Below are 16,760 nucleotides of genomic sequence, written 5' to 3' on the forward strand. Positions count from 1 at the left end.
AAGTGGTCATCTGTACACTCACAACCCGCCCACCATCCCCCCACTCGGTGTCTACATGTATGACACCAAAATTTCTTTTGGTTCCAAGGCTGCTTTCAGCAGTCTCAAGGAACTGAAGGAATAGGTGGGAAACTGCTAGCAGCATGCACACTGGGACAACTGGAGAGGGGGATTCCTGCCAAAACTCTCTTCAGCTACAGAAGGTTCCTGATCAAGGCTCCGCGCAGGTGCACAGCCCACTGTGTCAACTCGAAGAACTAGTTACAAATAAGGAACCTGTCTTTTTATTAGGGAAGAGTTCAGCAGTAGCACACATACTTTGCATATAGAGGGCCTCATGTTCAATTCTTATTATTTCCAGTTAAAAAAGGCCAAAGGCTAGACCATACTGGGCTGTACAGACCAATGGTTTGACTGGTATGTGTAAGCTTATATGCATGAAAACAGCCATGCCCACATTTGGCACAAACCTCTGCCCAGTTACAGCCCTGTGGACAGAGCTTGAGTAGTCATGGGACTCCTCCAATTAGAGTACTCTACCGTTTAGCAGAAGGGTCCTTGCCACATTCCTACTCAATTTCAGCAGCAAAAGACCTGCTAAACACTAATAACTACTGTACAGAAGTTCTAACATTCTATTAAAAGCAAAAATACACAACTCTGCCTGCCACAAGGGAAAGTCATGAAAGAAAGTCCAGCAATATTAAGAATTTCTGTTCATGGTACGAGTTCCTGAGCCACCTATTCAAAGTTACCTGTATCAGTAGTTTCCTGTCTTCCTCTATGTTCTTGTGTGTGGTTTCCTGTTCCTGCTTCTGCTCAGTCTTCATTGGCACATTTATATTCACCCGCAGTTTTTTGCTTACAAGAAAAGGTTAAGCAGATAATTAGCTTTACTCTACAGGACACAAATAAGAAAGCTATTGAAATGCTTTGAAAGTTTTACTTTAAGGTAAAACACGTATGAATCTGGCCCCACTTACTGTCTGCTTTTTTGGTGTAAAGGAGAAAATTGCTGATCAAAAACAGGGATTTGGGGGGGGACCTCCCCCCCCATTGTGTACTGCACTCCATCAGGGGCAGGGCCAAAGCCAGAAGTGGGTGGGCCACTCCTTTTCTCTCCTTTTTCTCTTCTCTTCCCCCCATCCAGTGGGCTGCCAGGGGAGGGACAGATCACTCTCGCTAAAGGTCTTGATCTGCCGCTTGCAGATGTTTTTTGAAATTAGGCTGTGAGCTGCAGGTTGCCCACCTCAAACAACATCCTACATATAGACTATTTCCTAACACTTCAGGGTACACAGACCAGTCACAGCACAGTCCTCAAGATGGCTTGCTTATGTTGACCCTAATTTTCTTACAGATCTCTTCAAAGCACCTTAGAATAAGTTTGTGCTCTCTTCATCATAAGCAGCTTCATCTTACTAAACCCTACTCAAAGCAAAACCTTTTCCAGGAATAGAATGCCGTGCTAGCAATCATTGTGTGCAAAAAGTTTCTTTTTTCAATACTACCAGCTACAAATGTTCACATTCAAATGACTAGCAAAATTGACTAAAAATAGTGACAGTCAACACTCTCAGGAGGGATTTTAGTTCCAAAAAGTAGCAATTAGCAGGGGTATTCATCCACCTGCTTACTATTCAAAAGGCTTTTTTATCCTAACCGTTTATGCTTTAAGGCTGCCTTCTTCAACTTGGTGACCCCAGATGTTTTGGACTTCAGCTCCCATCAGCCCCAGCCAGTATAGCCAATGGTCTGGAATTCTCAGAGTTGTAGTTCAGAACATCTGGAAGGCACCAGGTTGGGGAAGATCCTACTTCTTAATCCTGTAGCCAGCGCCCATTTGGAACTCAAATTTCAGTCAGCTGCAAGGCAACTCTTCACTACCTCATTCTACACATTACTTTGAAACTGACACGCAATGAAGACCCTAGTCGTGTTACATCTTAGTTCTTATTAACAAAACATGCAATACCAGAATTGACTGTTTTTACCAAGCAACCTTCGGGAGTCAACTATGCATGCTTGGACAGCCACCTGAGACCGAGTATCATGCAGACGTTTTGCTTTAATGTAATCTACTAGGCAAGTTGCCTGTTTTAACCCAGGTTTTAAGTCTAGGAGCACTTCTCTCATTATGCTAGTCTATGTGTTGAGCTGTCTGGGGTGCCATCTGATTATAAAATAGTCTTAGCTGACCTCTTATAAATGGATCCGCTACATTCACTGTCTGGTTTGTGTCCCCACTCACTACGAATAGCAATTTGTACTACACTATATTTTGTTTTTACAGATGTTTTTAGTTGTGGCAAAGTTGACTATTCCTTTCCTCCTGAAGTCAATACAGATTGAGGTTTGCTTTTAGATCTCAGCTCTTCAGGACTATGAATAACTTCCTTTTTTCACAAAGCAACCTTTCCTTATGGAACCACTGAACTATTGGCATGGTTGGGGGTTACCCGCACTCACGGACTGGTGCTCACAGCACAGGAATTAGAACATGGCGTTAAAAGATACATGTTTCTAGCCATCATGGTTGTAAGGACAAATGTATCTGAAAACATGCTGTTACCCTGCTTGTGCATGCAGCAAATCTGACACACATACTGAGCTCTGCGCAAGCTGGGGCATTTCCAGTTACCTTCAAGATTAGTGATTGCTCTGCAGCAGAGCATGCCCGGCTACAAAGCAAATGAAAGCCCCACTTTTATGTAGAAACCTCATGGAGATTTGGACAGATATCAGTCTACTGACAGCTCAGAAAGCACTGGGGCAGGGGGCTTTCAGAGGTCCCTGTGACTCTCGGGTTTCACATCCTTTCCTTTCTTTGACTAATGCAAAATAGTATTCAACATTCAAAAATACCACAACTAGAATACAATTTATACCTTGCTTACAATGTAAAACTGGGATGTATTTGGAGCATGACTTAAGATTCCAGTCCTGACTGTAGTCAAACGGCAACGTATCTGGGTGACCAGCCAGATGGGCGATTAATAAATTTAATAATAAATAAATAATAAATGTAGCAATTCATTATTGTACCCAATGATAGCCAAATATATGTATTTGGTCATCATTACATTCTAGTTAAGTGCTTGTTAATTTGCCATGCTAATAATGGAGCTGTGGCTGAATGGGGATTCTGACAGGAAGCCAATACAAACTTGGTATTACAATCATTAAGCTATCAACATGTCTACCCACTATCCTAAAAAGAAGGGCAGCTCTGGAAACCTGCTATGGTTATGCATATATGGTTTATATTAGTTGATCTTCCTTACTTTTTGTAACCAAGATATAATTTTATTAAGGTGTCTGGCTTCAACTCCACTTCATCAACATTTGCATTTTCATCTTCCAAAACCTATGAAGAAACAATAGAAGCAATGTAAGAAAATCTTAACAACTCATGTCTCGCTGTCCCCCACTCACAAGCAAGACCACTTACCAGCAACTTTGACTTTAGCAATATCTGTAGAACTTGTGCCAAAATATCCTATCGTCAGAAGGGAAAAGAAGAATTAATCCTTCATAACATCTGCAGTAAGGAATTTACATAATTAATCTTTTGGTTATGTGCTTTGTAGCTGATGGGGAAGAAAGAAGGAACCTTCTGTGCAAGGACTATATCAGTACATTGAGTTTTACTCTTCTGGTAACCTAAAGGGCTGCATATACACTGCACTTAAGAAAAGCAAAAATTCTGCACCAAGTTAACTCAAATTCAGCATCAAGAAAAATGGAGTTGTGCAGCACATGCTACTTTACTACATTTCTGTTAGATATAGGAGAGATCAAAGCACTCAGGCTCCACCCTGATCTCTGGAATTCCCCACAGAGCCTTTCTTTGACTTTGGAGATTTCACCAGACATTAGACATACTAATGACTTTGAAGCCCATTTTCAGTGATAAAGGCTAGAAACCTGTTTAGTTTTTAAAATGAAAGCTGAGATCTTCGAGACACTAAATTTAACACCTAATGCAACTCTAACAGACTCCAGGAATATAAGAAAAGCAAGAACTTCCATGACGTTTCTTTCTAGCGGCCCAGAGCAAAAATAAAATTAAAACTCCTCAATAACTAAAGCAACCGTTAACATTATACAAGCTTACCATTTTTATCTGAGTACTGTCTGTCAGCTGCTGAACAGTGTAAGCATCTTCTGTGTTATACTGCAGTAGAATTGCCATCTGGAATGTAGATGCCTTCAAGAGAAAGTGGGACCAATGTTTTATTTGAATGAAAATTCAAGTGACTTGGAAGGAATTGAACTGCTCCACAAACAAAGCAAAGGAAACCAGAACGAAGCCTGATCTCCTGGACTAAGCCATTCTTTGTCTCCTATTTGCCGTTTCATATAAATGCATGTTGGAAAAGGTGTTCTTCCTAGTTACTGATCTTCCACAAAAGTGCAGCTTATGAGTAACAGTCAAATCCTGCTCTTTTGCAAAAGCCTCTTTGTGCCCATAAATTGCCTTAAGAGCCTCAGGGAACACAACCAACAAGTTAACAGAACAGCTGGTCTAGTCTTCATTTTCTGCCCCTTTTATCAAGCAAACTGATTGTCAGATGCTTTCAACCAAAGCTGATTCTTTAAATGTCTAAACGTTTAAAAGTCTTTTAAACTTATAAAAACCCTTATACCAAGGGCTCAGGAAGATCTATAGTAAGAGTGTATGATTTCATGGTGTATGTTCAGGGAACCTCATCTGCATAGAACTTCTTAATCCAGGAGCCAAACAAGGGCATTAAAGAAGTGCAAACAATACATGGGGAGGGAGATGGAAGCTTCAAAGCTTCTATATGCAGCATAAAAATGAATGAGGGCAAGAGCTGCAGCTCCCTTTCTATCAATACAAAGTGCACCTTACCTGTAATGTGTATCTGTTTTTGAAGCAATTGGTAACTAGTTCCCCTTTGGACAGCTGATACAACCAGGTCAATTTTCTTCCACTATGGCGACTAGCATAAAAAGCAGTAAATCTCTGGTAACTGCGCTCCAGCTATATATTTCAAAAACAAAACAAGACACAAACGCCCATGTTAATTTCACATTTCCAATCCTAAATACATTCTACCTAGTTTTTAAATCAAGTTAGATTATCTTTCATCAAGAAGTGTCTTCACAGAAAAGGACACAGGAAAGACAGAAGGCACAATCAACTGGGAAGTTCTCCTGCTCAAGCTCTATTAAAATGAATGGGAGCACAGTCATTCTCTTGCACAGCTCCCATTCACTGCAATGAACCTGCTTATGAGAACTTCCCAGGGGTCTGAGTTTCAAGTATTGCTGACTTGAAAAGGAGTCAGCAATAGTACAGGAACTTAGCAACGGATAAGACCAAAATTGTGCCATTAATGATGGGATCTACCTAACCTCTGCAAAGATTATTTTGGAAAGCTGTGATGAATATCCAGAGTTTGATGGGAGATGCAAATATACTCACAAATAGTTCCATTGATCTTAGTGAGTCTTTGCTGTGCTACTTGGACTGTGTGTTGCCTTGCTGATTTGCAAACTTCTATGCGCATACAACTCTCACTTGCAATATGTAGATAGTTGCCCAGGAATGGTTGAAGCTGGTAAAAAGCCTCAGTGCCAATTGTACACCTGAATCCTAGACATGCGAACCACTACCAACAGCACCTCCATCTTATCAGGATTCAGCTTCAGTTTATTGACCCTCATCCAGCCCATTGCTATTCCAGGCACCAGTCTAGCACCTGTACAGCCTGATGTCTGAGACAGAGCTGAGTGTCATCACCATACTGATGGCACTTCACTCCAAACCCCTGCTGACATCACCTAGCAACTTCATATAGATGTTAAAAAGCACAGGGGGCAAGACAGAACCTTGTGGGAACCCATAGCATGGAAGTCATGGAGTCGACCAGAAGCCCCACAATGCTGTTGTCTGAAACTGACCCTGAAGGTAGGAAGTGCACCACTGCATCACTGTGCCTTCAACTCCCATTCCAGAAAAATACTATGTTCAATCATATCAAAAGCTGCTGAGAGAACAAGGAGAATTAGCAGGGTTGCACTCCCCTTGACATTCTCCTGATACCAGTCATTCATCAGAGTGACTGAGGCTGTTTCAGTATCAAACTTGGGCCTGAACCTAGAATGAAATGGCTCCAGTTAATCTGCTTCACCCAAAAGCACTTGGAGTTGAACTGCCATCCTCCCCTCTCAAGCAATAATAAAATTTGTGACAGGGCAACAGTTATAATTAATCTCTCACGTCCAAACAGGGCTTCCCAGGGAGGGGCTGCATAACTGTCTCCTTCAAAGCATTAACCACCTCACAAAGAAGCGTTAAACACCTCTTGGACCCAACTAGTCAGTCCCCTGTGACCTAACGTTAATAGCCAAGTTAGGCAAGGTTCAAGAATACAGGCGGTTGGCAGAACGCCTCCAAGCACAATATCCACATCTTCAAGTCAAAACAACTGAAATGGGAGAAAATGGTGCTCTGAACACCTCCACCGGAACTGTATTAATAACAGTACAAAGTCCAATGTAAATAAGATCGATTTTACCCTCAAAGTGCCTAGCAAAATTGTCACAGCAGACATCTGAGGGCTCTCCTACTTCCCCACTAAGGCCCAATTATAATATCCCATTTACCACCCAAACAAGCTCTGCAGAACAGCTACTTGAGAATGTAATGGTGGCGGTGAACTAAGAGTGCTTTGCCACTGTCACTGCCACAAACTATTCATGATAATATACTCTCATCTGTGTCCAGTCATAGTTGCTATGAGACTTGTACAACCTGCTTTCCAGTTGTTGTCTTGCCTGTTTCATAGCCTTCACCTCTTCAATAAACCACAGCACAAATTGGGGGTCTACATGGCAGGTGAGTATGCTTGGGAGTGATCGTGTCAACAGCCCTCTTCATCTCACCATTCAATAGTGACACCATGGCTTTGACAGGAGTGCCAGCCAGCAGAGGGGATTAGTTACTGCCAATCTAAACTTCACCAGGAAGTTACCTGACCATGACACACCTTTACAGAATCCCCCACCCCCACCCCAATTCCAGACCATTAACCTCCCACCTGGTTAAAAATATTAGATCCACAGGGTGACCTGCAGAGTGCGCTGGGCCAATGATGTTCTAAGATGGCCCCACAGTTGTTATGAAGTCTCACGGTGGTCCCCCCAAAGTGGCCCCAGTGTAGATAATGAAATCCAATATTTCCAATACCATGACAAAGACCACCTCAGCCAGCTAGGGCAGGGAGACTGACGGGCAGCAGGGTGGTCAGTACACCAACAGAATCCCCAATTTGTCTCTCTGACCTAACACCAGGTGCAAACACCCAAACCCAGTGCCAAGCAGACTGGTCTCCTGGTGAGGGAGATAGATTTCTTACAGATGATAGCAACTCCCAGACCCTGCAACCCATGCTGATGCTGAATTCTGTACCCAGGCAGACAGAGCTGTGTAAAATCAACTACCCCCAGCTCATCCATCCACATCTTGGTGGTACACACCAAGGTCAGCCCCTTCATCCACAATTAAATTGTGGATGATTGCCACCTTATTATAGGCCAACCTGGTATTAAACAGCAGCACCAGCAAGTCGGAGCGGAAGTTGGCATGGCAATCGAAAACCCATTGGTTGACTTGGGGGAGGGGGCAGAAGAGGGCATAGTTCTCAGATGACTTCCAACTCTTGCCTCTTCAACCCCCAGCACCATGCCTCCCTCTGCCCGCAGAATAGGAACACCCAAGGACTCTTCCCCTATCACCCTATTGCTCAGGCACATCATAAAAACCACGAGAACAAAATGAATTGAAATCAGCAATACTATGTCTTAATCACAGAACAGGTCACTCTAAAAGTGTGGAGTCAATAAAGAACAACAAAACCCTATGATATCAAAGGAATTAAAGTGCTGAATGCAGAATTCAAAAAAAAATGCAGAAGGGAATCTCAAAGACTACAATCAGTCCTGCAGAATTTCTAAAATGGCAAGGCTTCAGAACCAAAAATAGTAAAACCATATCAGTGGAGAGATGCAAAGTAATTAGGATAGATAATAACATTCCCAATCCCATGTATGTATATCATCATCATCGGAAGTCTATTTTAAGAGGAAGTATTCTGTTTTGTACAGATGGCTTATTACAACTAGAAAGCTCAAAATGAAGGCTTCAGTGTGATTAGAACTGTTATGAATTGCAATATTTGGACAAATGACACCACAGTTAAAACAGTGTCACTTCTTCTGAGTGAGATGCAGTATTTCATTAGACGCATGTGCCACTGAGATACCACAGGCAAAAGGCCATCATTTCAAGCATTTAAGGAGCAATTTACATACTACTTCCATTAGCATGGTCTGACCCAATTTACTGGAACGCTCTGTAGTAAATGTTCACTGAACCATACACATAGATGTAAAGAGCTATGGAGCACAAAGCAGGCAAACATCTGCATTTAAAAATACTTTGCCAGTTGTAACCTTCACTCAACCAGGCTTCATTTTTGCCACTGGCCAAACAGAATATTACAATTTTCCTGTAAACTGAAATAGAAGGTTAAAGACTAAGGTGGCCTCACCTCTGAGGGGAGAGCAAATGCACAAGACATTTGGAAGGGCCAGGATCCAGAGCTCAGAACCTGTATGCTAAAGTCCACTGGAAGAGAAAAGCAAAGAATTAATTAGCTAGCTAAATATATTCTTCCGGTATTATCGTCTCAGCATACACATGCTTGAAAAAGATATATAAAAATGAAGAGGCGTCTGTGTTTTTAGAGCTGAGAGAACATTTCATGGGGAGATCAAATAGGCATGTTTTTTGAGTTTAGGATCTAACAGATCACTTTTGGAACTATAGATCTTGCCCAGTTCAACCAACAAGCAACAAACGTTTCCAGCTGCACAAATAGTGTATCCAATGTATTTCTTATTTGAGTTAACTAAATAAGTTCCTTGACCTACAAGACAACACCTTTGGCATGCTGCACTCTGCTTGATCCTCCTCTCTGCTTGTAACACACAACCTGGGCTCCTGCATATTTTATTAACACTGGCCGCTCAAGGCCATAATACAATACGCAAGTAGTTCATGTATTCATCAACTGTTCACTTTCATCACAGGATATAAGAAATCTAGGCTACTCAATAATTCAAGTGTTAACACAAATAGTTACATTTAATTTTACTTACAATCTAACGGCTCCGAATTGGACAGGTGTTTTTTGAACTGCTCATTCAAGTCTTTGCTTACACCAATATCTTGGAACATCCTCTGAAGCTTTGAGGTATACTCAAAGCCACACGCTTGCTGCAATGAATTACAGAACAGTATTGTAAGGTTGTGCATTTTGAGAGAGGAAGAACCACGCATTCATTCTATTGCAGGATCCAGTTTCCAAATTTTGGAATAATGGAAACTAATTACAAGGTTACATATTAAACAAATCAGCTCCATGCCAGAGATATTAGCAGGGCAAACAAACAAACCCCAGCCATCTGAACTAGTTTGAGCATCTGAGACCAGGAGTCTTCTGGCAATTGCTGCTGTTACACTGAAGGGTACGTAAGTAACATTTATCCTACTAATGCTTTTAGGATGCCTTTTCATTGACTGATACGGTTTTGCTGCTGCAAGTATTTAATGAGGTAATTTTTATTGTTAACATTTTGTATTGTTTTGTATGTTTTAAAGCTGTAGGCTGCTTTGGGCATTTTATTTCAGAACAGAAAAGCAGGATAAAAATATTTAGAAATAAAACATTAAAATAAAATATAAGACAAATGCTTGAAAGTACATCTCCTGTCAAGAACATTTGACCATACTTTACCATAAAAGGCAAAGATCTGATAAGGTCTAAAGTTCATTTGAGGTGCAGCCTGTAATACCAACAATATTCTTATTTAAAAAAAAAAAGTTTTTGCCTAACTGAACTAGCGTAACAGCGGCAACTTAAAAAGGGAAACTTCTGCAGAATGGAAATGTTGGGTGGTTAGGTTTTTGCCCCCTACTTCCTTTCATGGGCAAGGAGGGTAGCAAAAAAAAAAAAAAAGCCAGCTTATAACTTTTGTGATCTTATTTGGAAGGCCATAGCTTAGTGGTAGAGTATTTGTTTTGCATGCAGAAGATGACAGGTTTGATTTCCCAACATCCCCACTTAAAAAGATCTCAAGTGACAAGGCTGGGGAAGATCTCTGCTTAAGACCTTGGAGAGCTGGTCCCAGTCATAATTGACATATTATGGGCCAGATGAGCTCACATTCCATATATAGCCACTTTATATCTGCAAGACTGTTTAACTATTCTGAATAATCCCAAGCTGCAACAAAACAAAGGGCTGATTTAAGATCCTGATATGGCATCCGCCTTACATTTCATTGTGCAGCCATTCCCAGCTATCAGCAGCCTATATATGAGTGGAAACTACCATGTGCAGAACTACATTGTTTTGCCCACCATGGCAAACTTTTGCACTGGTGTGCAAAAAGAATCCAGATCTGTCTATGACAGCTACTACACACTAATGGGTTGCCAGGAGTTGCTGTTTGAAAAACATTACAGAGGCTGCCATATAGCAGGATAGTCAAGTTCTTTGGCCCTGGGATACTTTAACATATTAGCTTCAGTGATTCACATAAATGTTCACTATAGAAGATTAGTGAGCTATTTTAGCACCACTTGTTTGGGTCTGGAGGCTGATCACCCAGGGAGAAATTCTGGCAATAGGAAACTAAAAGTGTAAGAATCCTAGTAATTTAAAATATCCCATTCAAACAGACAAGTTCAACCAGCACAAAGCATATTTATGTATTTTACCAGCTTTATTTCACAAGGAAAGAAAGAAAGAAAGAGTTCTGATGAATGTCAAGAAAACTTGCCTTCAGTTTGGAGATCATACTTGCTTCAGCATCATCACTAGCACTATTTTGATGTACAAGCCGCTTTGCCAACATTTTGGCATAGAATTTTTGAAACACGTCTTTATCTTCAATATACTTGAAGACAACCATCTGGAGAAAGCATGTATTACTTTCAAAACACAAACTATATTCAAAAGCATTCATAAACAATCTTAATCTCACTGGGAGAGACAGGTATTTTAATTCCATAGCTTTTTTAAGAATGTAAATGGGGGATATCAGCCTTTTATCATAATTCAGAACAGATAGCAGTCTAGATTTATGTCAGTAAGAGTGTCTATAAACTGGTGCAGCTCATTTAGTATTAGAAACAAAAAAGGGTTGTGGGAAATAGTTCAAAGCACCACAATTGACATGCTTTCCTCCCCTATCCTGTCAGTCTTCAATTTTCACTCTAAAGCAGTCTGCAAACTGAATTACTTGAATGCAGAAGACAACGTAGTATGAAAGAACCTTACCACTTGATTGAGTGTGTCTTCAAGCTCAGCTTCCTCTGGATTCTTCGAGCTGCAGTCAAAAGTGCATTATTTGTTATAATTCAGTATGTTTATCATTTGCAACTCATGAACCCTCCTTTGATTTCCAGTTCAACAAATTTGGAATATATAGAACATAGTTACAACAGTGAAGATTTTATTTCCTTTAGTTCAATTTCTTAGCTGACCAAAAACTATCCTAAATGTCAGGGTACTTAAGCAACATCCAGCTATTCCCTAGAATTGTACAAATGGGAATACTCCTAATTAGCCCGGAGAGAGTTTAGGCGTGCCGTGTGATGTGAACTGGGAGATCTTGCAGATATCTAAATTCAGGATCTTCCTTGACTCTTGGAGGCAACAACTGCATTAAAATCCAAAATCTACAGTTGGGCAATACTTTTATTAAGACCAACCAAAATTACACAAATGTGCAAGATTTCGAATTCTCCAGAACTCTTCATCAGGCTAGATGAAGGGGTGGGCGAAGAAACAGAAAAGTCTAAAACTTTGGCCAGATGTTGCAGCCATGGGGTCTGTAGTTCAGATAGACCCAGTCTCAAAATCAAAACTGGAAAGTAAATGAATTAATCAGTAGTAGATGTTGCAGGTATCAGATTGCACCTAGCAATGCATTTTGGGAAGGAGAAGCAGCAATGGTTGGTCTCCATTTCTGAAAACATAAAGGCCGACTTTAATTCAGATCTGCCTCTTGCTTTAGGTGAAACGTGCAGGCTCCTGGGTAGTCAGAGAGCAAAAGCGCAGAGAAACATGACAGCCCTTATCTAGTGGTTGGAGGGGATGGAACCCTCAATTCAAAGTTCCTCTTCAGGTGGTAGAAAATCTTCCTCTGTACCTAACTGTGGATTCTGAATTTTTTTCTCATGGGCCAGCATGGGTATCTCTGTTTTTTTTTTATAACCCCATTAAAAAGCATGTGAGCCCAAAGTGCAGTCCCTGGGGAAAATGCGCAGTCCAAACAGATCCCTAAAAGGCTATGTAGATGAACAATTCTGACAGAACTTTTCTACAGGCATGTGACTGAAGGTGACCTACATACAGGAATAAAGAAAGAGAATCCCACCCCAAAAAAGTTTTATGTGAGAGGCTGTACAAAGGTGGGCACTGAAATCAGTGAGTCATTACAGCCCTTATTAAAGTTTGCCAAAGCCCGATCAGCCAATTTCAACAGGTGGGGGAGGTGTGAGTGTGTGCATGCACACTTCCACAGGAAACCACAGAAACTGTACAGAAAAAGAAAAAAACAGCTCCTTATAGTCCTCCTATTTTTCTCCTGAAGCTAGGCTGGCTTTACGTACTTCTCCATGCGCCACAACGAACAGCTTGTTTGTTTGTTTATTTATTGTATTTTTATCCCGCTTCTCAGCAAGAAAAAGCTCCCGGAGCAGCTTACAATCAATGAACAAATAGGATGAGTCACCTGTTACCAGGCATTCTTTCACCTTCACACCTCTGTGCTCTCCAACATGAGCCCCTACTGCTTCCAGCTTCTGCTTACAACTTGCTCCCTGCCTGTATTCCTGCTCTTATAACCTATGTTGCCAGGTTGGGTGCTTGGTAACTGTATCGAGTACTCCCCCCAACCCCAATTTGCTCTGAAGCTGACCTTGGTTGTTATGAATAGCTGTGGTCCTTCTGTTTCACTGTCTTTTGCAGCATCAGCAATTAAAAACAAAGTTCTACGTAAGCGTTGACCTATTACTCTAAAAAGGACCAAGTTGCAACATTCCTTCAATTATTAATAGACTGTAAACTGAACAGCCAAGAGCAACATTTCCCATTACATTTTCAAAATGGGACATCTCCAAACTGCAGTGGTTAGAAGGTGGGAAGATAATACCACTTCATTTTATGGTCCCCATTATATCTTAGACGGCACTGTGAACAAGGAGGCCAAACGTAATCACACAGGGTGAGATAACATTCAACCATTTCAGATTCAAATATACCTACTAGATGGCAGGCAAAGATTAGAAGTGCACACAAGATTCTGATCAAGGATTATAATGTAGTTTTGTTTCATAATTGTGTGTGAAATAAATTCTAGGAAAAGAGAAGCTACAGAGCTCTCACCAGGACACATACCTTTTCTTTAGCAGAGAGTCACAATACCGTGCCAACAGCTCAGGGGATTTACTGGATGACTGGGCCATTTTTGTCACTGCATTGTTATTTATAAATCGACCACAAGCCTATGAAACGCACAAGAAAGTGAAACTTTTAGGTATCTTCAAAATAAGTAATTTTTTTAGCCTATAGCACCCAGTATTCCCAGGCAGTCTCCCATCCAATTACTAACCAGATGTTCAGGGTAGTATGGCCGTAATGAGTAATTATGAATGTCGACTACAGAGTTTAGATATATTTACCTTGTCTAGAGCAGCCACAAAGCCAGCATCATTGTTGAAAGCAGACATGACCAGTGCATTGTATTTCTTATGGACATCCAATACTGTTTGTACATACATTTTTGGATCCTAGAAATTAAAAAGAAGGTGATGACAAACTTGATCTATTTCCTGAATTCGCTCTCAACTGCTATTTCATGGCAATCTTTTCAATGTCTAACTGTAACAAAATAAAATACATTTTTAAAAAGTGGTTCTTACTACCTTTGAAGTTTTAGATAAAAAATGCTAACTTGAACACCTCATTACTTCAACAGAAGATCTTGGTCACATGATCTCTGCCTTTCTTGGGCAGTAGAGGGGATAACCCACTGTTGGATGCCTCCTCACACAAAATTGGGAATTTATTACTACTTTGCATTCTCTCATATGACTCAATTACTTTTTCCCCAGAGATAAATATCAAGCTAAACTCTTATCTTTAATTTCTTATTATAAAAGATCGCTATTGGCAGTGATAATCCTGGGCTAAATTCTAAATTTTGAATTTAAATGCTGAAGGAGTTGCACTGGTTACCAGTTGTTTTCCGGGCCAAATTCAAGGTGTTGGTTTTGACCTTTAAAACCCTATATGGTTCCGGCCCAGCCTATCTTAAGGAGCGCCTCCAGCAACACCAGACAGGCCACTTAACAAGAGCAGCCTCAGATGGCCTTCTGTCTGTCCCATCAGCCAGGACAGCTAGACTGGTGGGGACGAGGGAGAGGGCCTTCTCTGTGGTGGCCCCCACTCTGTGGAACTCCCTCCCTAGGGAACTCCGTCATGCCCCCTCTTTAATGAGCTTCTGTCGTGCATTAAAAACGTGGTTGTTCAGGCAGGCATTTGGGGTGGGTTAGGGTATTTTTTTTAAAAAAAATTTATGGTAAAATTTTATTGTTTTAAATTGTTTTATGGGGGTTGTACATCGCCCAGAGTGGCTGGGTGACCAGTCAGATGGGCAATTAATAAATTTAATAAATAAATAAATAAATAAATAAATAAATTGAACTTGCCACAGATTGCTGCCACTGGATTCAATTATCCCATGTTCCTTCTTCACAACTTTAAATAATGTGCTGTAATGTTGTAAACAGATTTTTCTCTTCTAAAATTAACATTATGTGTAATATACCTTTTGAGAAGGTTTTATTTCACTTACATCATGGCCTTTCCAAGGAGTTTAGAGTGATGTACATGGTTCCTGTCCTCCACATACAACTTTATTTTCACAAGACCATGTGAAGTGAGTTAAGCTTAGAGATAGTGACTCACACACATAGTCATGGCTGATTTGAGCTTGCATTTTACCAGTCTGATACTCTAATCACTAAACCTGCATGGTAATATTCCTTAGCAGTGGAAAAAGACTTCGTCTTATTGATCTACCAGGAGCACTGGTTGAAATTTGAGGTCTCTTTCCTGCCCTTGCAAATTCCACTAAGCAACTTAGGCCTAGTTCTCATTGTCACAGTAAACCCATATCTGGCTATACTGCTTCAGCTTATGGGTAAGGGCTCGCATGGCTGAATGATCCCTTACAAACAGAGAAAATCTCTAAATACAGAAAGCTAGCACATCAAGAAAGCTAAGCTAGAACCATTTAACTTGGCATCGACCTGACATCAAGTTTTCTATGTGGAGTGTTCTATACACAGCATTCACTTCTAACAGCTAGTCATGAGCAGAGAGGTTCTGTGCACTCAGATTTTAAGTAGCCATCTTCCAGGCTCACCAGCTCTTCGTGCTTTTGTATGCTTACCATTATTCCATCCTGTGGAATATACTTTCTAGAGACATCTTCCCAGCTCCCTCTTAGTTGATATTTCACCTGCACAGGTGTGTTTTTCTGAAGGCTCACCCTACTGGCTAGCGAGACGTATTTTAAACTGAAACTTTGAAGTTCACCTGCCACGCTGTTATCTGGCAGTTTTACTGTATGATTGCTGGTTTTTATATTATTTTAGGGGTTGTACAATTTTAATGCAGGATTATTTTGGGGTTTGTCATTTGCCCTTTTAGCTTTGTACACTTCCTCATGAAGAGAAAGCCATTTCAACATACTGAAATATAAGTATTTGCCTTGAGGATCTCAGATTACATTTTTCAAATGCATACAAGCAGTGATTTTGGGACACCCTTCCCCAGCCAAAAAACTTGTAAACCATCACTGCTGCCATTATCTTATCCATGTTTACTGCAATCACCCTTCTCAAAGAAGTCCTTGATTACTTGAAAACTGACAGTTGAAAGCTCCTTTTGTGGCAATCCCCTGAACCACCCACTGATGGAGTGCTCTGAACATCGCTGTTTCAAACATTCATTTAAACAGGATGTCACAACAAGACTAATTGAAAGAAGCAACATGGCATACACCCAGTCTTATCTCCCTGCCCGTGTACTGCCTATTACAGACACAGTCATGAAATCAATCTCTGAAATGACTCTGGGTATTCTTGACCCTGTAAGAAAAGTCTAGTTGCTATATTGCAGTTTCTCCTATCTTTTTGTAAACACAATGGCAGTGCTTTCAATTTTATTTATTTATTTACAGCATTTATATATCATTCCACATCTAAACAGATTCCGGAGTGGTGAACAACAAGAGACAAAATGAACAAAAGATAAAAAGATACTATGATAAAAAATATTACGAATTTGGGATGATGTGTACAGGTATTTAATACAAATTACTTTTGAAGAAATACTTGCATTTAGCGCAGCTTCTCCACATTTTTCAATGGCAGCTAGACCCTGATTATGAATGTGCGTTTCCAGAAGTTTTTTCAGCTCTCCAAGGCCATCCTGGATTCGAGACACAAGGTTATACATGCGCCCCAAGTCTGGAAAAAAAGGAACCAGATAGATACTCTCATCTGTATAACCATTCCTGCTCTCACTAAGAACTAGAAAGGAAGGGAGTCATACATTAACAAATACATTAAAATAATCCAGACAACT

At 40.6% G+C, this 16,760-nt stretch overlaps 1 protein-coding gene across 1 annotated transcript in view; it reads right to left on the reverse strand.

Annotated features, from left to right (window-relative positions):
• CUL1 (cullin 1) overlaps positions 1–16,760 on the reverse strand; it is a 70,092-nt gene that overhangs the window by 3,997 nt on the left and 49,335 nt on the right. The window contains exons 9-20 of the mRNA XM_084857748.1: positions 16,512–16,642; positions 13,787–13,894; positions 13,503–13,609; positions 11,379–11,427; positions 10,879–11,010; positions 9,193–9,310; positions 8,583–8,659; positions 4,877–5,008; positions 4,118–4,210; positions 3,452–3,499; positions 3,285–3,367; positions 756–861 (exon numbers count right to left, since the gene is read on the reverse strand). Coding sequence (XP_084713874.1) covers positions 756–861; positions 3,285–3,367; positions 3,452–3,499; positions 4,118–4,210; positions 4,877–5,008; positions 8,583–8,659; positions 9,193–9,310; positions 10,879–11,010; positions 11,379–11,427; positions 13,503–13,609; positions 13,787–13,894; positions 16,512–16,642 — 1,184 coding nt within the window. The remainder of the gene's footprint in view (positions 1–755; positions 862–3,284; positions 3,368–3,451; positions 3,500–4,117; positions 4,211–4,876; positions 5,009–8,582; positions 8,660–9,192; positions 9,311–10,878; positions 11,011–11,378; positions 11,428–13,502; positions 13,610–13,786; positions 13,895–16,511; positions 16,643–16,760) is intronic.

Source organism: Heloderma suspectum, chromosome 5 (assembly GCF_057233095.1).
Source record: "Heloderma suspectum isolate Gila_16-S chromosome 5, 16-S_ref, whole genome shotgun sequence".
NCBI classification, from domain to species: Eukaryota; Metazoa; Chordata; class Lepidosauria; order Squamata; family Helodermatidae; genus Heloderma; species Heloderma suspectum.